Genomic DNA, 24,396 nt, shown 5'->3' on the forward strand with positions numbered 1-24,396 from the left:
ATTCCGGACAAGCACCTAGAACAAGGTTAATTTAATCTGCAGTAGACGTGTGGTGATTGTGCAATGGACTGAGGATAACTTTAGACCTACCAATGGGTGAATAAGCACGTAAAAGCATGTGACTTGGACGGTCGAGAAGACCGTTCAGGAGAATGTCTTGAGTGCATTGGCCATGAATTACACATAAGCAAAAATTCACTATTGTGCCAGGATGAAAAGGGATCTTTTAATTTGAATACACAAGTCTCATTTGGAGAAAGACTCAATTATTTGACCTTGTCGCTTCCATGGCACACATGAGGTCCAGGAACTAGGTAGCATTTTGTTTCAGCTATGCTATTGACATATGGAAATTACTGTGAAGTCACACGTTTAACGTGCAACATCACAGTACCTTTAAAAGAGTTTAATCCCAACATGTGAAACCATCTCTACTGTGACAAGAACACAGATCAAGAATCATTTCAAACCGCAACTACACTCTCAACCAGAGAAATTGGCGTAATGAGGCACAGACTCCGCATCCACCATCCACCAGTGACAGATCAAAACTGTCACCAAGATAAAGTTTTCTCGATGGCGGGCGCTCAGCAAAACTAGCATTTTTGACCGCTATACCGAAAATAGATGCTGCATTATAGAAGTAGAAGCAGCCTAATGGAAGTATGACCTGAAGCACTCTTGTGAATAGCTGTGGGAAATGCTGCTTCTCTCTGAGTAAACCACTGATAGCAGCTGGAACAGTGACATTGACCATAAACGTGGGTTCATTATAGTGAGAACATTGGAATTAACGAGAACACAAAGAGGGATAATTGCTTCTGGGATACAGAACGGCTATCCAGTAACTTGAAGAGAGAGCATTTTTAATAATAAGGTGAGGACAGCATAACGAGTGGATTAATGGGTGCAGCACTTACTGACAACTCATATGAGTTTAATGGATGTGTTAAATGTGCACTAATTCAACTGTTTTGAGTTTTAAAAATATTATCTTTTAGAGGCTGCAATATATTAAAATGAATCCGATCTCTTAGCTGGGCCATTGGGACATATTTTTTTATAATTCCCACTATTGTTTTACATACACAATTGTGTATTGAACGCAAGAGGCGATTGACGCTGACTTTACTCAATAATAATCTAGAAGCTATAAGACATTTATAGAAAGCCAATTACTGATAGTGTTTCCCTTATTAGTGGGTCAACAGGTAACTATGTATAGACTTTTCACAGCTAAACTATTGGTGTCAATGCGTGCAAACACACGGTGTAAGAATAGGCTGAGGATCGGTTAACCTTCAAAAGGTCCAGACATTGATGGTAGTTGGTATGGAAACTGCACATGGAACAAGGTATTTTTTTAGTTCACTGAGGAATTGATATATTAACACAAAATCAACTTGAAGCACAATTGTCACCATGAAACTGAAAAGGTGCTGACATTTTGTGAAACTTTAACTCTAGTAATGCAATTTGGCCACCACAATTTTAATTTCCAGAATGACACTAACTGGTGTAGGGATGGTGTTGGGCCGTTTTTGGCACTGTTTCAACTGCATGTTAGAGACTTTGTGACAATGGTATGTACCAAGTACATGAACAGCTTATTAATGACATTTCTGAATATTTTCTCCCTTTTTCCTGTTCATTTCCCCCCTTTTTCCCCTTACCCATTTGGTGTCCCTTTTCCTTGTTTGTTGGTAATTGTTATTGATTTTGACAATTGGAATATACTTTCTCGACTTGGTTATCAACACAACCGTATGGATGTATGGGTATTTGATGTACATTATTATTTTTGTACCCCTCTGTTTTACCACAAATTCCCTTTTGGTAAATATCTGGGTATGTGTTGAACCGTGGACATTAATTATTTTTTCAAATCCAAACTGGTTTATGACAAATGTATGTTGCACAATGTAAATAGCCCTGAAGAAGACCTTCTAAGAGGTCGAAACATGCGTTGGCTATAGCTATGTGTATTTGACTTATATGAACATGTACAGATTAATAAATAATGATTTGGACTGTTAGGGAGAATTCTCCAGAATGGCTAATTTCACTTACCTACCGAGTCCCTCAGCAGCTTTGCTGGATTTCTAGGATTTATTTTTTTCACCTGGTAAGAGTGTGAGCCTTTTCTCCCACTCTTACATGTGTTTTGCTGTATGTGTGTTTAAAAATGTTTGTGTTCATAGACTGTGGAGCCTCACCTACTCCACAGGCATCTTTTTACTGTGTGTTACACAGCACCTTCAGTGCAGTGACACAGGGTTGTCTTTTTCAGACTTCCCACTTTAAACTCCATTTTCCGGGACTAACTACTGTCTCCCAGAACATGTAAAGTTACCATTGACTTTATTAGTCTTTTTAAATTCACAGACCCAGTACAAACTATCTTAGATAGAGTTCTGGAAAGGGTTAATAGTTATCCCTTTTTGTCTTTTTCGCATAGAACATTATTTCGTTCCCTTTTCATTAAGATTTGGCGGGTGGCAGTGGTATCTACCCTATTTTTCCTACCACGGTCTATTTAAATAGCCTTGGTACTGTTTTAGGCTATTTTAGAAGCCTCGAACTTAAACCGGCTGGACCACATTTACTTTTATTTGGTTCCGGCTGGGTTTATTCGCCATTTCTTTTTGTAAAAGTCTTTCTCGTGTTTTACTCTGCGCGCCAAACCAGGTTTGGTTCCTTTGTTCACCAACCTTTGGCGGGCTTCTGCACAGAAGCCCTCCTTAGGCGCCTGAATGTCCGAGAGGGACAGAATGTGAGGGAGGGGTTTGAGACTCCCTGCACAGGGTCTCCTTAGAGACCCATGTCACACTCTGTGTGACTGGCTGTGGTGACTGTCCCGCTGGGACAGTCACCCTTCTGTGTGATTAACAGCCAGGCTGTGTGAATGGGGAAAAACTGCATAAAAAGCAGGTCTCTGGGACTGAGAAGGCAGAGTCACCACTGGATCGAGAGAACTGAAGAGAAGCTGACAGAAGAGGACCTCTACCATGACTGAACCTCCCGGTGAAGCCCTGCTGCGGGTCCGAATCTCCAAACTTCGACGACAGGGAAGATCTGCAAGGAATCTTCTCCCCTGGAGCTGGTGGGACCAACCAGTTTGCCAAAATGCAAGCCAGGCCTCCCTCCTCTGGTCGAATTTGCTGTGCACAGCTACAGTGAACCGGATAGCCAGGAGGACCGGACCCTGCTTTTTTTAAGGAGCGCATCATTTGTCTGTTGCTTTGCTCTGCTGCTGCTTTCTTCCCTGGGCAGTGCAGGACCCTCCAGTCTTCCTACTTCGTGTCAGTCTGACAGGCGCTTCAGGAACCGTGAGCCTGCAGGGCCTGCCAGGAACGTCTGCATCAGCTATGGCTTGTCCTTCTCTATTCTTTAAAGTAACTTTTCGTCTGACCAACTTTGTTCTGAACCCTTGGCAGACTTAACCGCGAACTACCCTGAACTGTGTGATCCTCTACAAAGACTTTGGTTCATTGACTTTGGCCCTGGCGTCTTGATTTGATTTCCTCACCGTAGTTGCCTTTTCTAGGTTGCTCTGCTTACTTACTTGTTGGTGCTGCTCAACTTTTGTCTAACTTTGTCTTTCCCTCCCTTGTTAATTGCTGGAGTGACATTTTGCTCACACTTCATTTTGAGCTTAACTTGTCCAGAAATCATTGGGTGGTGTGTAGTGTATTAAGATTGTGATTGTTCAACTGTTTGATAATAGTGAACTGTTTTTATAACTGACGTGTAAATAAATGTATATTCTTTTACTCAGAAACCTTGAGTCAGTGTTTGTTTGAACCATAATAATTGCTGTCCTTTGTGTAACTATTGATACTGCTCACTTTACTCTTGAGATAAGTCTGGCTGCTCAGCCATCACTACCACTTTACTGTGTAGTACAGGCTTGTGAATTTGTACTGTCACTTGTAGTCTTAATTGTCTGTGGTGCTCCCAAAGGGTACTGCATATGATTCTGCCTAACACGGACAGTGGTTCATAGAAAGCTTCAGTAGCCCTATTTATTTGTATTTATTTATTACATTTGTATAGCACACAGCAGCCCATGGGCATCGAGGCGCTGTTACTTGCGGGGAGCTTAGTTACAGGGTAGGTACAGCTGGAAAACGCATTTATACATACGTTTGTACATTGATACATTAAAGTACATCATCGATTTATAAGTACATTTGAACTTATCCAGCTGAGCAGGTGATTATGGTGTGTATCAGGCGAAGAGAGCCATTTTAATTGATTTTCGGAAAGCCATGAGGGATGCCTCGCCCCGAAATGAAGGGGGTAGGGCATTCCCGTGTGAGGGAGCGAGGTAGGGGAAGCTGGCGCTACCTGCTCTTGCTCTCTTTACCATGGGCACGCAGAGCATGTTAGCGTACACGTCTGTGGTGAAGAGGAAATGGAGCTCGCAAGTTCATTAGGTCAAGCCTCACCTCACCAGCTAGAACACGAGCTTTTGTTTTGTTCGTTATTGCACACACCAGTGCATTTTTTTGTGTTTCATAATTTTTATTCACTTTAAATAAGAACATAATGATGTACAATAAATCGGTGAACTGAGAAAAGTACATCAAATATTCAAAGAACATGTCAAAACCGAGTAAAACAGAGAGTCAATAATCCTGTTGGGAGAATATTCCACTGAGGAGCTACAACAACGTGGTGCTATCCGTGTGCCTGCACCTTTAATCCTTAAGCCAACCTACTTAAATGAACTCCCCGCGTGGAGCGCGGCGCGGAGTTCGAAGCAGAGTTCAGTCCGCTCCAGGAGCGGTGAGGAGCAGGGTGTATATCTGCTACACGCGATTATGAAACGTACTACATTGAGTGGCGAACAATGCCGGCAGGGGCCCCAAACGCGGCATAAACTCTTGCAGCAACGGCAGCGACTCGAGAATCAAATTGACCTGATGCTGGAGGTAGGCACAATAATGCATAACACTAACATTGACACTGACAGCAAATCAGTAGATCCAGTCCACACGGGTTGTCAGATCCCCACATTAGCCTCTTTAACATCGTTGCTCTTAAAACAACATGAAACCCAAGATGGCATTAACAACACAACTGTCAGTGCAAGCCGTGCTATAAAGGTCCCGAGCGTCCCGAGTGTCATAATAGAATGTGCCAACAATGCTGAAAGCCGCGTCTTTCTCCAGCAAAACACGCAGCCACTTCAGGGCCCCCACCCTCCTCAACCTATGTTGACGCGCAGGAAACACCCTTCGACTTCGATATCCCAGACACTGGAGTTAATGAAGAATCTGGAAAAGCTTGGGAGACGGAGTGTCACCCTGAATTAGAGGAGTCAACAACGCCTCAATTGTCTAATATACCCCCAAGAAACAATCAAACGAACTTGAAGCTGTAGGGGCAAATGGAAATACCACTAATTCAAGAAAAAAATCTGTTAGCGGAAACCCTGCCCCAAATGTGTCCTCCATAAAAACTCCATTCACTTTGCCATGCACAGCTGTATTTGACGTTGCGGCACGCGAGGCACGATTGACAGAACGGTTAAAAGCTGACTACTCACGTATTCAAGAACTCCTGGAAGCAAGCTATATCCAGAAGTACGCTAACACTTCAAAGATCAAAGAAAATTAGACACAAATGAGCCTTGGGCTCTTCAAAGAAAACACGGCTCAAAGTCTGATCCATGAAACAGTGCCGAGGCAAATGATGCCACATCCTAGCTCTAGACCACAAATTACCAAACAACAAGTGGATTCTAGAGCCGAAATAAACCTGAATTCCAAAAACGCACCACAAGACGACCCAGACTTTCCGCAAACAGTGTTACCAACCGGACAAACCGAAAGAGAGCTAAAAGAAAACGTGTCAACAGCCGCTAGTGTACAGATTCATAATAATGTACTTGCGGCAACCTCAATTGCTTTGCCACCGTTTATGAAGCTCTCTGAGACATTAAATGATACAATTCAAGACCAAAGCTCACTACTAGTTACAATTAACAACAAGTTGCTGATCCTGGAAAAATTCACTGGAAGATTCACACGATTATGAAGCAGATACTTCGAGACAATGGCAATCTCGTTTAAACGAGATAACAAAGTGTGAAGCCTGTGAAAAGGCAGATCTAGTCGAAGCTGTTATCGAATGCACAAAGTGGATGAGACACAACGTATCCACTCGGCAAGCATGTAATCCTTACATTTGTCACGGCCAAAGAGAATCATCTAATACGAACCTGTTACCTAGTGTAACATCTTCACTGGCTATCAACACCATAGGACAAGTGTTCCATACGTCTTCGATCTCAAAATCTAAAACACCTACTGTGCAAAAGGAAGGGATAAAGATCCCCAACATATTTGTCTCATAGATGAACATTTAAGCCATAATGCTAGAACAATCCAAGAGAAAGAGCGAACATGCGCCTCAGCATGTCAAATGATCCAAGAGCATGCTGTCTCGAAAACTGCACCACCACCGGAAAATGCCAAGGAAAAACCGAGCTTAACGAGTCAAACAAAGCAAACCACAATAAACAAAGCTTCCTTTGGAATTTTCACTGGAGCTGCCTTATCGATTCTGAAACCTACCAATTTGTCCACCACCTCAAAAGGAAACTCAAAGGAGTTCACTCGAAAAAGTATTAGAAAACCAGCAGCTAAAAGAGCCCGAGCACTCTCTTAACTTATGAGAATTTTCTACCTACTCTGTAGATGAGGTGGAAATTGTTGTCGAAACTGAAAAACCTGTCGACAAAAAGCAGGGTCAACAAGAAACACTGCCCAAAGAACAAAAAATGCAAAAAACATCATCCAAAGCCCATTTTAGTGAAGACGAAATAAACAACCCAGAGAGCTGGAGCGTGAAGCTAGGAAAAATGGATCGTGGACAAGGAAATCAGCAAGATCAGAAATCTCAAAAAGTTATTAGACACACAAGCTCACAGATATCATCAAAATTAAATCCTAGACAAACAAAAGGACAACTGCTACAAGATGAACGCTCAACAACTAACTCAAAAAATGAAGTCTGGAAAATACATCTGGAGAATATCCTATCAGAAAAAAACGAGGTCAACCTAAACAGGAATAATATAATTAAGCTATTGCATAGTATTACAGCGCTCCGGACAATTAGATTAGATGACATTGCGATCGTTGAATACAAATCAGAAAGCTGTTGATTGGGTGATCCGACACATCAGATCAAAATTTGGCACAAAATCAATAATAAAAGCCAAGGACCATCGTCTATCTTTTGGATTTGATGTAGAACCACACACCGACTTGGAAGAAAGGCATACAGAGAGTGAACGGCAAACAAGTACACCTCTCATGAACAACAAAGACGAGACCTATGGAAGCGATTGAATGATTCATCAGAATTAACTATGAAACAGCAGTAAATGTCATCTAATCTCCATAACGCTCGACATAAGGCATCCCCTCAAAATCATAATTAGCATAAAAAGGAAACGACCGACGACGTACATCTGTTGACATCCTGGAACACCGAGGCTTTGCCCATCTCTTTCGAGACGACACACCGATAAACGAAAATCACTTCATAATCTGTCTTCAAGAGACATGGATGCGCACAATTCCAACCTGTGACGGATATTCAATATATCAAAATGTCGCAGGAAAAAATGTATTTCGGCGACCATATTCAGGACTAATTACAATGGTCAAACATAATAACAACTGGAAAGTGCTAAATACATTTAATCCAAATCTATTTACACAAGTTACGATTCTAGAACAAAACAACTTGATGCAATTAAAAACAAAACACCTAATAATAATAAATTTATACTGGAACCCAGCTATGATTTCACAAAACAAATTAATTTCTTCAGTAACCAAAGAAATTGACAATGGTCTATTGATTTTCGAAGATCCATTTATCCTAATTTGTGGTGATCCAAACTTCTCATGGTTTGACGAAGCTAATCAACTGATCACCGAAACAGAACATAACCAGTCAGAATCTTGGATAAATCGTGGCCAACATTGATCAGACGAGATGGCCTTGAGACAGTGTGTAATGTTAAATGGCAGTATTGACGGAGACATTCCAGCGGCTAAAACATGGCATAGAGGCACCAGTACTAAGACACTTGATTACATCTGGACCTTGAGAAACCTGCTAAGCAAAATTGCCAAATTAACAACAGAAAAAACTGTGAAACGTGATAACGACCCATTATTGCTTTACTGGCGGCGGCCCACAGAAGACAGTTCTGCCAGATACATGCCAACTATTGCCATAAATAATGGAAACAAAAGACTTTGAATAAGCTTAACTCAAATAATAAACTTACCAGCCACTTTAGAGGGCTGTAATGAAAATGGAATTGGAGTAAACTATGTACCGTTGCTGCAAAAATTTAAAACCAGAACCAACGGTAACAAAACTGAGCTACTGACTCCAAAATACCCCTACAGTATTACAGTAGGTGAAGAAAAAAATATCTGGCAAATGATTAGAGACTCATAAGGAAAACAAAAACAAAAGATCAAGCAGTCTTGATAAAAAAACGATGGCAAGGTTACCGGAACTGGCTTAAATCCTTTAAAACAGTCAGAGGTCAAGATCAAGCTGAAAAACGCTAAAGCTAATTTTGTTAAAGGATAGCCGTCATATATGGGAAATAATAAATACTGGCCAGTTAAAACAAACATTCGCCATGCCAAATGGAGTAAATGCCGCAGATTGGGTTAAACACTTGTCAACTGTATTCAAGTCTCAAACACCCACAGACACGTCATCTCATTTGCAGAAAGCATCGAGTTGGTCTGTGATAGAAACACATAAAAACATAGAAAAGGCCATTCCAAAACTAAAAAATTCAAAAGCCCCGGGGCCTGCCGGCATTTCAAATGTAACACGTAAACTAAATAAAACGGAATGGGCCTCCTTCATTAAGATCTTGTTTGAGCAGATTGCAAGAACTAAAACCCTCCCAGACACTTGGAGAAAAGCAGTGCTGGTGCAGGTGTTCAAGAAGGGCGATAGAAGCGATCCTGCTAATTAACGACCTATCGCCCTTCTTGAGACCATGGGAAAAGTGTTCGCAACTTTCTTGCAAGTTAAGTTTGCAAAATGGGCAGAAGATGCAGAAGTGATCGACAAGCGACAAACAGGCTTTACTAAAGGAGTAGGAGTCTAGCTAAATCTGATGCTACTCAATATAGCCAAACTAGAAGCTATGAAGAACAACAAGCAACTGTTTGTTGGATTTATTGACCTAAAATAGGCTTTTCTCTGCATTAACAGAAAGACTTTATGGAGCAAATTGAAAGCCTGGCGATGCCCTGATAACCTACTTCAGCCAATAATGGCATTGTATTCAAAAACATCAATCAGAGTAAAGCTAAACAAACAAGGAGACTTAATAGAAGAAATACAGACTGAAAGAGGAATAAAACAGGGATGTCCTTTGGCGGCACTCCTATTTAAATTGTTCATCTCTGATTTACCAAAGGCCCTAATGCAACCAAAGACCTTACCCCCAAAAGTCAACAGGGAACAAAACAGCTGGGCAATTTATGCCGACGATATCGTACTCCTAGACCAAACGCAAATAGGTCTACAAAGACTTCTTTTAGCCTTACAACGATATCTGAAGGAAAAATGCGCTAGAATTAAATGTACAAAAATCAAGGATAATATCCCTGGATCGAAAATTTCAACAACGATCTAAGAAATTCACCTGGAAGGTAAAAAACAAATCAATTGAACAAACTGATAGAATACGCTATCTCGGAGTCATCTTCAACAACAATTCAAGAATGGATCTGAAAACAAGATCTGCTGTCAAGAATGCAGATGTTTGCCGTACAAGGAGCCAAATTGCATGGCAAGTTCGGCAAATTTACATTGTCCCCGGTACTAATATTCTACCTGCAGAAAGTAGTACCGGCAATAACGTTCGGCAGCAAAGCTGGCTGGAATATAAAAGCTCAATTTTGGGATCAACTAGAAGCAATATTTTGGCGTAAAGTGTTGAAACTCCCTCAAAGCCTATCCGTGATTGCCATCCGATATGAGTTAAGTATAGAATTGATTTGATTGATATTGATTGATATTTTATTTCTATCACGCACGTACACAAGTGTTTCAGAGCATGACAAGGCAAGGGAGGGGAACAGGGGAGAACAAAACAGTGATCTTACTCACTCGGCCCAGTGACATTGAGAACGCGCAAGTGCATGGGAGAGGGGGAGGGGAAAAGTGCATGGAAGGGGGGAGAAATGGAAAGTGCGAAGCAGAGGTGAAACAGATAAATAACAATAAATAAATAATAAAGGCAACAAACAGTGGTAATGCAGCCAGCAATTTGCAAGTACTAGGTTTAAGGCAGCAGACAGGGTAGGTCTAATAAGTGCAGGAAGAAAAAGGGAGGGCCGTATGGGTACGGATACAGACCCCAGTGCAAGGGGTGACCCTGAGGCAGTCCGGGAGGGTGGCAGGCTGAGCAGGTACCTGGACCCGAGGACAGAGGGTGGCCAGGTGCACGGTGCCAAGAGAGAACAGATCCGCAGGGGAGACAGGGAGCGAAGGCAGAAGAAAAGAGAAAGGTCTTGAGGTGCTTCAGGAACTGGAGATGGTTCTCTTCAAGTTTTAGAGTGGCAGGGAGGCTGTTCCAGAGGGAGGCCCCAGCCGAAGACAGAGATCTACCCCCAGCTCTTTTCTTTGAAAAACAACTGACCCTGAGGGAGTTGGAGGTAGAAGAGTGAAGAGCTCGAGAGGGGAGGTATTTGCGGAGGGACAGCTGAAGGTATATACACTATACGGTACAGTTCAATGGAAAACTATATCAACTTTGCGTAAAATGCGACTGGAACCAACAGTGAAATCCTATAAGATTCTAAAAGTGAAACCAACGTACATTGCAAATGACCTGTTAAAAATCTGGGAGGGGAAAATACTAAAGATATTAAAGGAAGCAGATATATCCATGGAACAAGTGTTACAGATGTCACAAATCGCAAAAAAAGCGTTTCGCCTTTGGCATAAGATTATTAATGAGGAAAAACGCATGAAAATTAAGACATTTTGTGATTTCGGCCTATCGTTGCATGAAATTGGTGTCCTTCCAAAATACCTAACTAAATGTCCTTCACGGTACCACCAAGATCAATTCATCAGACTGTGTTTGAACCTCTACAGAACTAAAGCGATATCGACACAGAAGCGAGATGAGGAAACAGATAATTTGTGCTGCTTTTGTAATCACTCTGTTGAGTCTATGAAACATTTGGTGACTGCCTGCAGAGCAATCTCAGCCTTACGCACGCTACACATTGGGAAATACGCTCCTAAAAACGATAACATGGAGGAATGGTGGAGCTATTTGATTTCCGGTGTGAATCAGCAGTTGACTTGTGGAGTTATACATTTTATGGACAAAATTATGTCAGATCATCCATAAAATTATAACTCTTTAGCAAATTATTCTATTGTGTGATGCTACAGTCTCGGCAGTAAAGAAGCGTGCACCAAAAGACTTAAGCTGAATATGTTATGACAAAAAGTTTGTTTTTCAATTCAAAACCAAGTTATAAATAAAAAAATAATAATAAAAAAAGTTAGCCTAGGGTGTTCTTGTTTACCTTGTGGAGGTAGAGAGGTGATATATGATATGATATTTTATTTCTATCGCGCTCGTACACAAGTGTTTCAGAGCGCGACAAGGCAAGGGAGGGGAGGGGAACAGGGGAGAACAAAACAGTGATCTTACTAGGCCCATTGACATTGAGAACGCGCAAGTGCAAGGGAGAGGGGGAGGGGAAAAGTGCATGGAAGGGGGAGAAGTGGAAAGTGCAAAGCTGAGGAGAAACAGATAAATAACAATACATAAATAATAAAGGCAACAAACAGTTTTAGCGCAGCCAGAAATTTGCAAGTGCTAGGTTTAAGGCAGCAGACAGGATAAGTCTGCTAAGTGCAGGAAGAAAAGAGGGGGGCTGTATGGGTACAGATACAGACCCAAGTGCAAGGGGTGGCCCGGAGGCAGTGCGGGGGGGTGGCAGGGTGAGCAGGTACCTGGGCCCGGAGGACAGAGGGTGGCCAGGTGCACGGTGACAAGAGAGAACAGATTAACAGGGGAGAAGGGGAGCGAAGGCAGAAGAAAAGAGAAAGGTCTTGAGCTGCTTCCGGAACCGGAGATGGTTCTCCTCAAGTTTTAGAGTGTCAGGGAGGCTGTTCCAGAAGGAGGCCCCAGCCGAAGACAGAGATCTACCCTCAGCTCGTTTCTTTGAAAATCGACTGACCCTGAGGGAGTTGGAGGTAGAGGAGCAAAGAGCTCGAGAGGGGAGGTATTCGCAGAGGGATAGCTGAAGGTCTTTTGGACCCAGGCCCCAGAAAGCCTTGTGGACAATGCAGAGGGTTTTGAATTTAATCCTTGCATCCACTGGGAGCCAATGGAGAGATTTCAGGGCTGGAGAGATACGATCCCAGGGCTTGAGGCCAAGGACAAGTCTCGCAGTCCTGTTCTGGATTAGTTTCAGAGGGAGGAGAGTAGAGGCAGGTAGATTTATAAAGAGGCTGTTACAATAGTCCAAGCTTGAGAGAACCAGAGCTTGGGATACCATGAGCTTCTGGGGGAAGGAGAGGAAAGGCAGAGTACCTCTGAGGAGGTGCAGTCGGAAATTTGACGTTTTAGAGACCTCAGAGATGTGGGCAGAGAAGGAAAGGGTGGAGTCAAAGATGACCCTGAGGTTCTTAGCCTCGCAGGTGGGGGTAGGAGGAGGGCCAAGGGAGGCCGGCCAGAGAGCGAGGGGAAAGGAGGGTGAAGGTGTGCCGATGAGGAGGATTTCCGTCTTGCTGGAGTTCAGACAAAGATCATTGGCGGCACACCAATCTTGAATGGCAGTAAGGCAATCAGAGATGAGAGAGGGAGAGGAGGTGGCAGAGGGCCGCCTGAAAATGGTGGTGGAGGTGGATCCTTTGCGATAGGTAGTCAGGTGCGGAGAGGTGGATGCACTTGTGGGTCAGTGTCAATGTCTTGAATATTATCCTTTCTTTTATTGGTAGCCTGTGGGCTGATTTTCTGGCAGCCGTAATGTGCTCCCCTTTGGGGATGCCCTTGGCTGCGCGGAGCGCATTGTTCTGGATAACTTGAAGTTTTTCCAGATTTTTTGTGCATGACCCTAAGAAAAGTACATTACAATAGTCTAGCCTCGACCCAGTAATGGCTCTGGCTACGTTGGTGCAGTTCTATTTGGATAGAAATGGTCTAACTGCGTTAATGAGCTTCACATGGTACGCAGCTGAAGAGGTAATTGCATTGACTTGTCTATTCATGGATAGGTTGGAGTCCAGATAGACACAGATGGTTATGATGGTTTAAGACCAACTGGGATTGTAGACAAGAACAACATAGATAAATTGGGAATTAAGGAGCGCATGGAGTATTGCTAAACCCTTTCTGTAGTTTGATCTTGATTATTCCATTTCTCCTGTAATGATTATTCCTTTCACTAGTTTGAGCCATGGTCTTGTATTGGTTTTTCCCTATTCTGAACAAGGCTTAGTCAGGCATCTAAGTGACTTGCTCATGCCTTCCTTGTGTTTATAAATATTCATTCCCAGTCTGGTCAAGTGATAATGAAACATCTCTGTTGTAAGGTATGCAGTCTCTCTCTGCCCCATGGGTAAGATTCTGACTGAGACATGTATCAAATTAGTAAGCTTGGCCAAGGTTGCGAGCACCGGGGAGAGCTGCCATAACCAATGGTCTCCCACTTTCCTGGCCTTAAGCACAGTAAAGCTCATTATGCAAGGGATGCTCCTATTAATGTTATCCCTATCCCACTCGTAACTGAACCAAACTATTAAGGGGGAAGAGTATCCCCTGTACAAGCATGGTATCCAGTGGTCGAAGTGGGCGGCGTGGTTGGGAGCGGTGCTCCTCTACTTTTTCAAATTACATCTGACTGTTCCCATACATTTATTTTAAAAAGAAACCATTCCGTAATGGTTTCGTTTTAAAATAAAAGTGTAAGGAAGAAGTTAAAATTTGCACTTTTAGTGTACTGCACTGAAAGGTCCCTTAAACAGCGGGTGCATGTGTCTGGGGGTTTGTATCGTGCATGGAAGGGGGCGTGGTGATAGGGTTTGTTGGGAGCGGGGGCAGGCCGATAGGGAACATATTTCCACTAATTCTTTTCATACACTTCGACCACTGAGGGTATCCCCTTCATTGTGGTACAGTATGAAGGATTTGGGGGCAATGGTGGCACCAGGACTCAAGGGCTAAAAACTGTTTGTACCTCAACCCTGCTGGGCTCCTTCCAAATGTGCAGTGTTGTGACCAAAGAGGCTGTCTCGCTGGTTAAGGATGTCTGGAGGGTGGCAGAGATCAGGTCTTTTAACCCCATTTCTTTCAATGGACTATGGGCTTCTCTATAACCTGGCACAAGGAAGCAGGAGAACCTCTCGCACCTTTGTATTCTCATTGTCCCTTCTCTGGTTAACACTTCACTTAACAGGTCGACCTATCCAGTCGCCAGAGTCTCAAAACCAAGTCTGAATGTGATTCATCACAAAACCTTTTCCACCACGTTTCCCCTATTTCCATCTTAATTGTGTAGTGTTTGGCTCAGACAGTCAACACTTCTTTCCTCTTTCTGTATTCCACGGTATAGACCTCTAGGACTATAGGCACAAATTGCTCTACCATTTGAGGTTTATCTGGTAGCAGGCCAACCAAACAAATGGTAAGGGCCACTGATAAGGCAGTATGTTCTCCTGGTCAGATTATTATTGTATTTATTGACCACAGACCTAGCTTCGGGAAGCAATGGAGCACTTTGCAAACATGGGGGGAATGGGGGAGAACACCACAATAAGCAGAGAAACAAGGGAACAGGGAGCTAACAGGGGAGGGAAGCAAGCTATTGACAAGCAACCATGGGAGAAAACAGTGGGAACAAATCTCCCAGGTAGGGTGAGAATTGGAGGGTGTGTGAACCTAGGTGTTAGGGGGGAGTTATTCCTTGAAGTGGAGGGGTTTGCCCTCCTTTCGGGTCTGTAGAAGTGAGGGGTTGAGTCTAATGATGATGTGGAGAAGGATCCAGTCTTGATGTGTAGATAGACGAGGCCTGTCTAATGGTTCTTTCCTTCCTGCACCAGTGAACATAAAGTCTGCACATGTATTTACATATGGTGAATTGTGAATTGTAGTCTTCTGGAGGTAATCAGTTTCTCAGTGCAGTAGCTTAGGCACTTCAGGGTGCCAGCCTTGTAGATGATCAGCAGGATTTGAAGATACAGGCTTGCATCATGAGCCAGTGCAGTTCAATGAGGGTCGCATAATGTGGTCAAATTTGCAGAGTCCTTTGAGTCATGCTGCAGCATGTAGGACACATCTCAGGGGTTCCAGGTTAGTCGCCGGAAGGCCTTCAAAAAGGGAATTGCCACCATCTACAAGACTTTGACAGCAGATCTGAAGTTGTGTTCTGGAATGAAGGGCTTTTTTCTGCAAAAGAGAAAGTTGTAATCAAGCCATTTGTGTCTTACTAGCTATGTGCTGTTTGAAGTAGATGTGTCTATTGATGTCGAAACCAATGAACTTGGCACAGGTGGCTGGGATGTGAAGCCCTCAAGGCTCATAGAGAGCCAGGTCTGGATGTCTAGATTATCGGTGTTGGTAAACAGTAGGAATTTAGTCATGGGAAAAGTTGACCTTGAGGTCAGCTCTGGACATCCATGACTGGATAAATGTGAGGCAGGCCTTGAGCCTGTGGATTTTTTCGATGGTGGATATCTTGAGGTAGAGCTACTTGTCATCTGCATATCTGTGTGGATGTTGTGTGGAGAGTTCTGAACATTTCCATGTAAAGACTGACGATCACGGCGAGAGAATGGGTCCCTTCAGGACTTCACTGGTAATACGTAGTGTTGGTTATCTTGTAGGATTTGAACCAGTTGAGGACAATCTTGTTGATCCCAATGCAGCAGTGTAGATTGTTGGTGAGTGTCTGGTGGTCTACTGTGGCAAGTGCTGCTGAGAGGTCAAGGAGAAGCAGGAGGCAAGGATGGCCATCCTCAAGGATTTTAAGGGCATCGTCAATCACCTTGATGGTAGCCATTTCCAAGCTGCATCTGAAGGAGGTTGTTGTCTTCATTGTGTTGAAAGAGTTGCCTGGCTACTGCTTTCTGAAGGAGCTTACCTAGGTTGAGTGGAAGGGGGTTTCGGGGTAGTTGCTGAGGCCATTAGGGTCTAGTGTTTGTTTCTTGAAAATTGAACGTTTTTGCCCGGTATTTAGTGTTGATAGGAGGGTGCCTTGAGTTAGGGAGCACTTGATGGTTGTCAGGTAAGGGAAGAGTGCTTCAGTCAGAAGGGTTTGGAGTAAGGAGGCAGGGAGGATGTCGTCTGTCTACGATGTGGCCTTAAGGGATGCTAGAGTGGCCGTGAGGTATTTCATAGTGCGTGTCTGGAAAGATGTCTAGGTAGTTATGGTTTTGAAAGATGAAATGTGTAGTCTGCTGCCAGTTGCAGTGTTGGTGTCTGTGTGTTGGCAGATCAGGCTGTTGTTGTCGATAAAGAGATGATGGTGGTGAATTTATTGATGGAGTGCTGTACAGGTGGGTCATAAAGAGGGTTGATGCAGTGCTTAATTACTTTGAGGAGGACTCTGCGTTCATTGTTGGTCTTGGCTATGTTGTTTTTGTATTAGTTGTCTTTCACATTGGTGATCAGTCGTATGTGGCAGCATAGAGATCCTTGAGCAGGGTGAGGTTGATGGGCTGCAGGATTTTTACAAAGTCTTTTCTTGTTTTCTGATGGTTCATTTTTTGAAGTTGAGTGTATCAGGGTATGAAGGGTTTAGACTTGAGGGTGGGTTTCACTGGGACATGGCGGTTGATTTTGGTTGCGAGGATGGTAAGCGAGTCGTAGTCCTGGTTTGTCAGAGGTAGATCAGCCCATGTGAGATAAGGCAATGTTTTCTCCTGGTCAGATAGTATTTCAGGGAATCTATAGCCCATTTCATGGTATAGCTTAGATCTATTATTGGTTAACGCTGATGTGCATGATCGCCTGTTCCATCGCTTTCTTTTCTTTGGATAGGACGTCCCCTAAGCTGATTATGAAGGAATCTGTCTGGGGTATGAATGGCTTTGGGATGTCTGGTATGATGGGTGTGTTTCACATGGTGTCTTGATGCTTTGAAGATTTGTTCCTCTTTAGGTGTCAATCTGAGGTGGATTGGTTTATTTTAAAGTTAATCTATAAGGGTGGCAGCAATAGTAGAGAAAACAAATATAAGCCTACTATTGTAGCCCACCAGACCCAAAAAACTCAATGACCTTTACCGTCTTCACCCGTGGTCTGTCTAACTAGTCCACTCCATACAGAGAACCCTAGATATTTTACAGTAGGTGGAGCCAATTTAAATGTTCCTGAGTTTGACAGACCAGATCTAGTGTTCCTACCAAGAACTGCTATGCATCACATTGTTGTGGCATTGGTCCCGGATGGAATTCCCCTTGGGGTTTTTGCAGTGCATCCATTAGCTTTTGGAAAGTGTTTGGGGCTCCATGTAAACCCAAGGGTAGTACTGTAATTTGGAATAAATTGTTCAGAGTGGAAAAGGCTGTATCTCGCTGGTCTTGTGGAAGGGGCACCTACAAGTACCCACCTCGTTAGCTTATATGTAGAGATCACAGTGGAGGACCTTGGTTATTCAATTAGTTTGTCGTTCCTTGTCATGCAATACACATTGAATTTTGAGGGCTCACTGACTTTTCAGAAGTCTATGCAGCACCTCCAGGTTCCATCTGGCTCGGAGACAAATATGATGGGTGAAGAACAGTGGCTGAAAGATCATTCAATCATGAAGCTGTAGTATTATTTTCAATTTCACTTGTTGGCCATGTCATGTTGAACCTTAGGCAGTAGCCTAGATCAAAGCAAACCACTTTCCATGTTGGGTTTCTATTGTAGCGTAAAAACCCTGACCACTTCCTGCAAGGTCAAGGAAAACACCTACAAATAATTCTACTATTTTATTTATTTTTCAAATTTTCGTAATGCCCAGTCCCAGAGGTACCACAGCATTTGGTACAGTAAAATAGGAGGAAACTTTACATAACAGGCATAGGAAGAGATAGCGGTATACTACAGTTATTACTCATATTTGTCAAACAACCAATATACATAGTATAGCCGGACAAACATACACACAACAATATTTTTGCATATAACATTTTTTCATCCAAACAGACTACAATCTTTCCCCAGAAAAAAAAGGAATCCAGGCCCAATTTGGTAGACATGGGTTCAACAGTGTGGATTTTTACAGCCGGACAAACATACACACATTCAGCTTTATATATAAAGATTAGTGCTCGAGCAAGAGTAATGCAATTGCAGGGTGAGAGGAATTGCCTCCTCAGAGAAATAAGCCTTGCAGTGTAGGCAATAGATGATACAAGGGCATTAATATGTCTGGTCATGCACAAGTCTGCTTTGAGGTGGACCCCAGAGTTTTGATGTGTTTCAAGACTGGGATAATCGTGTCGTTGATGCAGAAGGAGGAGAAGGAGGCATCAAGGTGCTTGAGTCAGTAAGGGGAGCCAACAAGGAGGAGCCCTGTTTTATCATCATTTAAGCACAAGTAATTTTGGATTGTACTGTAGACTGCATTAATTGTGGCAGAGTCACGTAAATGATCAACGGTAATATGGATGAGTATTTGAGTGCCTTTCACAGAAATGTGTAAATGATCTCCCGTGAGTCAAGAAGATCAAACAGAGGCTTTGTGTATGTGTTATAAAGTGTAGGTGAGAGGCAGGAGCCTTGCGGGACACCTAGTGGCGCAGGGATGCAGTCCGACTCCCCAATGAGGACTCTAGTGGTGCGACCACTGAGGAACCATTTGATCCAGGCAGTGGCTTCAGGAGAGAAATGGAAGTGTTGGCTGATGTGGTGGCATGGGATATTGTGGTTGACCAGATCAAACGCAGCAGAGAGATCTAGTAGAAGGAGGATAGCTAGTTTCCAGAGTCATGGATCTTATCCATTTATATTTTTAGGTCGAATAGGGCAGTTTCTGTACTATGCTTGGTGCAGAATCCCAATTGCTTTTTCCCGAGAAGGTGGTTTTGCTCCAGGGACTGTTGGACTTGTGCATAGGCAAGACGATTGAGAATTTGAAATAGGAATGGGACAGTCGTGATGGGGCGGTATTGGTGGGAATTAGAGGTTTTCTTTAGGAGTGGTGTGATCCAGGCAGATTTGATATTGGAAGGCATAGTGTTGGACAGGAAGGAGGCATTGGCAAACTCAGTAATGATGGGGGCAAGCGTGGTTGCACAGTTTCACTATGTGGGCAGGGCAAGGGTCTCCTTTGCAATTTGATGGTTTAATTGCTGAGATAATAGACACCACTTGTTCTTGAGTGACTTGGCAGAGGGCGAATGGGCGATATGAGATGCTTGGGTAACACTAGGTTGGTCGAGGGTATCAAGCATGGGAGCTTTGGTGGCAATTAAGGCCTTTTTGGCACTGATCTTTGTGAGTAGTGTCTCAATTTTGTGTATGAGGGCATCTTGAATCGTATGTCTTTCCCAGTGAATGAGCTAAGATCAGGGAGGTCATCTTGTTCCGGAACCACTGTTTGTGTTGAAGCCATCAGTTTAGAGGTTACCTTTTTCCTTCAAGGACATGAGCCAAATAACATGGCTTTTTAAAAAAAAAATGTTGTGTGCATAGGTTAAAATTTTACTTTCACCCATTAATTATACACATAAATAAACACTGATAAGTATAATCACAGGCCTAAAAAAATAAATACATTATCTAGAATTCAAATCTAAATTCCAGTATACCATAATATACACAATAAAAACACATAATAAGGTATTTATCTTTAAAAAAAAAATGTCATTTTAAACATTATCATTATCAGGACAATCACACTTTTCTTTAATACTAAGTTCATTTTGAAAAGCCTGCCAGACTTTAGTCACTGGAATTATCATTGGCATACTATGGCCCTCATTACAAGTCAGGTGTTAAGGGTTTAACGGCGCCACCGGCGCCGTTAACCCTTAACTCCTGATTCACACTTTAACGCATGCTTTTTGCAGGCGTTAAAGTCCAAGGCCCTCATTACAAGTCAGGCGGTGGACCATGGTGCTATTAGCTTAGCGCCTTGGACTTTAACGCCTGCAAATAGCAGGCGTTAAAGTGTGAATCAGGCGTTAAGGGTTAATGGCGCCGACGGCGCCATTAAACCCTTAACGCCTGACTTGTAATGAGGGCCCAAGGCGCTAAGCGACCTTGGTGCTAATTACGGCACCGTAATTTGCGGTGCCGTAATTAGCGCCTTCCCCATCCCCATTATCCCCTATGGGGCAAAAATGGGAATGGGGAAGGGCAAATGGTAAATGGGGAATTACCGCCCACTCGCCTTAGAATGGGGCGGTAATTCCGCCATCCACCATGGCGGAATCCGGCAGGGACCATGGTGCTAATAGCACCATGGTCCACCGCCTGACTTGTAATGAGGGACAATGTCCTGAAACACAATTTTACCAGCAATGTTCCTTTTCAATATTTTGTAAGGAATCAATGTGCTTCCTATGATATGATTTTTTAGTTATAGTGCGCCTATACACAAGTGTTTCAAGGTGCGACGAGGCAAGGGAGGGTAACAAGGGAGGACAACACACCGATCTTACTAGCCCAAGTGACATTGAGATTGTGCAAGTGCAGGGGAGAGGGAATGGAAAAAGTGCCAGGGGAAGGGAAGAAGGAGAAGTGCAAGACATAGGATCAAGACATCGGGAAAAAAAGAGAGTGCAGCCAACAGGTGGCAGTGCAGGGGTTACGTGCAGACAACAGGTGTTAGATAGTTGCAAGTAGGGGGACTGTAGGGTTGCAGATACAGCCCCAAGTGCAGGGTTGCCAGGAGGCAGTGCAAGTGTGCAACTGGGGAGGGCAGGTACCTGGGTACGTGGTTCAGAGGGTAGCCAGGTAACCAGTGCAGTATCAGACAGGTGATCAGCAGGGAAGTGGAAGATAGAAGGCAGAAGCAAAGAGGAAAGTCTTCAGCTGCTTCCGGAGATGGTTCTGCTCAAGTTTCAGAGAGGCTGTTCTAGACAGAGGTGCCGGCCAAAGAGAGAGATCTGCCACCAACTTGCTTAGAAAAGCGACCGAACCTCAGAGTTGGAGGTGGATACGTGAAGAGAAAGCTATAGGCATAACATCCCACATAAAATGTCTGCATAGCTAAACATTCAGTTAAAACATGGCATATTGATTTGGTTGAACCCTTGTCGTTAAATAGCCTACAAGCTCTTTTATTCTTTTGGGACACATTTATTTATTTAATTGTTTTTTATAACGCACCTAATACCATACCTGAGTTCGACTTCTAAGCGCGAATCCAGGATTCGAACATCTGTTGCTCTGTGTGGTTTTGCTTCCAAGACCAGCGTGTTGCCCCTGTGCTATCCTCTGTTCACACCCCTGTAATTGCCAATGCTGGGAGTTTATTTAACCTTATTAGCATGAAAACCCTCCTTAATGAGGGATCAGGAAAATTGTACAGATACCTTTGCAGTGTAAAATATTGAAAGTGCATTTTAAAGAAAGTGCTTTATGATTTTAACCTGCCCACATAATCCACATTCATTGCCCAATCCCATACCTGTGCCTGCTTCTTCAGGCTGACATTTAATGAACTCAAAACATCTGCCCAATTGGGTGACCACAATATCTGTTTAAAGAATAATTTATTTCTTTTCACGAATTCTACTAAAACCAGACAATTTCCTTTCAGAATTTCGCTTATAACCGAAGACAGCAGAGACTCATTCACAGACCACATGATATTTATGCATACTTTCCCCTTTTGGATCTTTCTGAAAGTAGATAATGCTATTAGGCCTACTTCCAATCTAATTGCCTGAGTCGGCATTGCATTATACAACACTTTGAATTGTAAAAATAAAGGATTTATTTAAATACAAGTAGGTCCAGATAAATCTAGGGGTAAGTACTAACACATTATATGAAATCACAGTATAAAAACACAACACTATACTTGAAAGTGCATAGACCCAAGTATAGACCTTATTTGAAGTACCTAACAGTAGTTCTAGGGAAGTCAAAACCTTGCCATACACATTCAGTATAGGTCAAGCCTATTCTTGGGGAGTAAAAACCAATGGTTACTTTTTACAGTTACATTCAGTAATGCAAGGGCAGTAGACCCTTCCAGTTGTATAATGATTCTTAGCACAAATCACATAACCAGTCAACTGGACAATATACTTTTAGTGAATAGTGAAACACTTATTCTAGGTGCAGTAAAAACCTATAACTACTTTTGTCATAACGCAGTTATACCAGGTGAGTAAAACCTAAGGATATAATATACAATTACAGGTGCTTCTGAAATCAGTGAACCACAGATAGAGATAAGCAATAACTCTTGTAACTTATTTTTGGATGGCACACAGCTAACAAAAGGTAAGTAAAACCCACATACTTATTAACCAATTAACCAACCCACTACCAACTTCACACTCTGCATACACCTCTCAAATTCTAACCAAACACAACCACAAACCTACAACACAACAATCCGCACAAACTTCACTACACTGCAACAACAAAACAAAGCAAACATAGACCCGCACAACAGCACACAACGTCTTCCGACAGTATAACACGCCAAGCCCAGCCAACGGAATTCCGAGCTGAGGCCGCCAACAGCACATCAATGCTCTCTTGCACTTCTCCAGTACACCCTCACTAACTCCCCCCACCCCTCCTTTTTTTCCAGAGCCTCCAGGGGACCACTCCAGTGATGGCAGTGTGCGGTACAAATAGCCATTAACATTAACATTAGATAGACCCAATATTCTGTGTCACAGTAGCCCTCCATAAACAAATTGAAAAGGGCTGGTGCAAGCACACACCCCTGCTTGACTCCTCTTTCAATGGAACACCGATCAGAAAGCTCCATCAACCCGTTCATTCAGACACACGCTTCATTGCCACAATGCAGCATTTGAAAAACACGCAACATATCTTTAGGCATTTTCAATAGTTCTAATTTCACCCACAATTTACCGCCGTCAATAGTGTAAAATGCGTCTGCGACGTCCATGAAAAGAGCATAGCAGGGAGGTCCATTTCTCTTTCTCGCTTTTTGGATCAAAGAGTTCAAAATTAATATACTATGAACAGTGGACAAAGCCTTGCGGAATCCTGTCTGGTAGCAGCTTAAAATATTATTTTCATCCATCTATTCTTGTATATAATGGAGGACACAGGTCACAAAAATGTTACATGACACATCAAGTAGCGACAATACTCCAATATGTCCTGGCATTGCCCTATTTCCCTTTCTATGCACAGGGATAAAATGGGCTTGCTTCCATGAGTATGGAATGCTGCCCGAAGTTAATATCAGATCAAATAACGACTTTAAGATATCTGCCCATAGCAATGGATTCACTCACATAACCTCATTTGAAATATCATCAGGGCCGGAGCTGTAGATGGGTTCAAACTTTTTATTATCATAAATATACGTTAATGTGTATCTTAAGTTTCAGGGGAGCATCCTCAAACTGGGAACAGCACGTCTCCGATTTAGATTTCTCCTTCAAAAAGGAACCCCACTGACCACAGGCTATGTAACATACATCGATCATTTTCTGTTTTAAAATATATCACATTTTCTTATCCCCAATATATAAGGTATAAATATTGCCAGTCTTTATTTGACATAGAGGTCCAGTACCACCTGTTCCAATTTCAAGTTCTATTTATCACTTTTTTTAATTTCTAGTTGTCCAAGCCCGTCATCCTTCGCATACCTCCAACTCCCTTAAGGTCAGTCGTTTTTCAAAGAAACGAGCTGGGGGTAGATCTCTATCTTCGGCTGGGGCCTCCCTCTGGAACAGCCTCCCTGCCAATCTGAAACTTGAGGAGAACCATCTCCGGTTCAGGAAGAACCTCAAGACCTTCCTCTTTGCTTCCGCCTTCGCTCCCCCTCTCCCCTGCTGATCTGCCCTCTCTTGGCACTGTGCACCTGGTCACCCTCTGTCCTCCGGGCCCAGGTACCTGCTCACCCTGACACCCTCCTTCACTGCCTCCTGGCCACTCCTTGCACTGGGGACTGTATCTGTACCATTACAGCCCCCTGCCCCATTTTTCTTCTTCATCTGCACTTATCAGACTTACCCATTCTGCTGCCTTATACACTGCAATTGCCACAAGCTGGATGCTCTAACACTGTTTATTGCCCCCATTTTCTATTTATTTTTATTTATTATTAATCTTCTCTCCTCTGCTCCGCACTTTCCACTCTCCCCCTTCCATGCACTTTTTCCCTATTTCCATTCCCATGCACTTGCGCATTCTCAATA

At 43.0% G+C, this 24,396-nt stretch overlaps 1 protein-coding gene across 1 annotated transcript in view; it reads left to right on the forward strand.

Moving 5' to 3' along the window:
• LOC138514646 (hyaluronidase PH-20-like) overlaps nt 1-15,715 on the forward strand; it is a 66,408-nt gene extending 50,693 nt beyond the window's left edge. Inside the window, exon 5 of the mRNA XM_069630085.1 lies at nt 15,526-15,715. Within this exon, the coding sequence (XP_069486186.1) occupies nt 15,526-15,715 (190 nt within the window). The remainder of the gene's footprint in view (nt 1-15,525) is intronic.
• Nucleotides 15,716-24,396: the final 8,681 nt, after the last annotated feature.

Source organism: Ambystoma mexicanum, chromosome 12, assembly GCF_040938575.1.
Source record: "Ambystoma mexicanum isolate Mex_15411 chromosome 12, UKY_AmexF1_1, whole genome shotgun sequence".
Classification (NCBI taxonomy): domain Eukaryota; kingdom Metazoa; phylum Chordata; class Amphibia; order Caudata; family Ambystomatidae; genus Ambystoma; species Ambystoma mexicanum.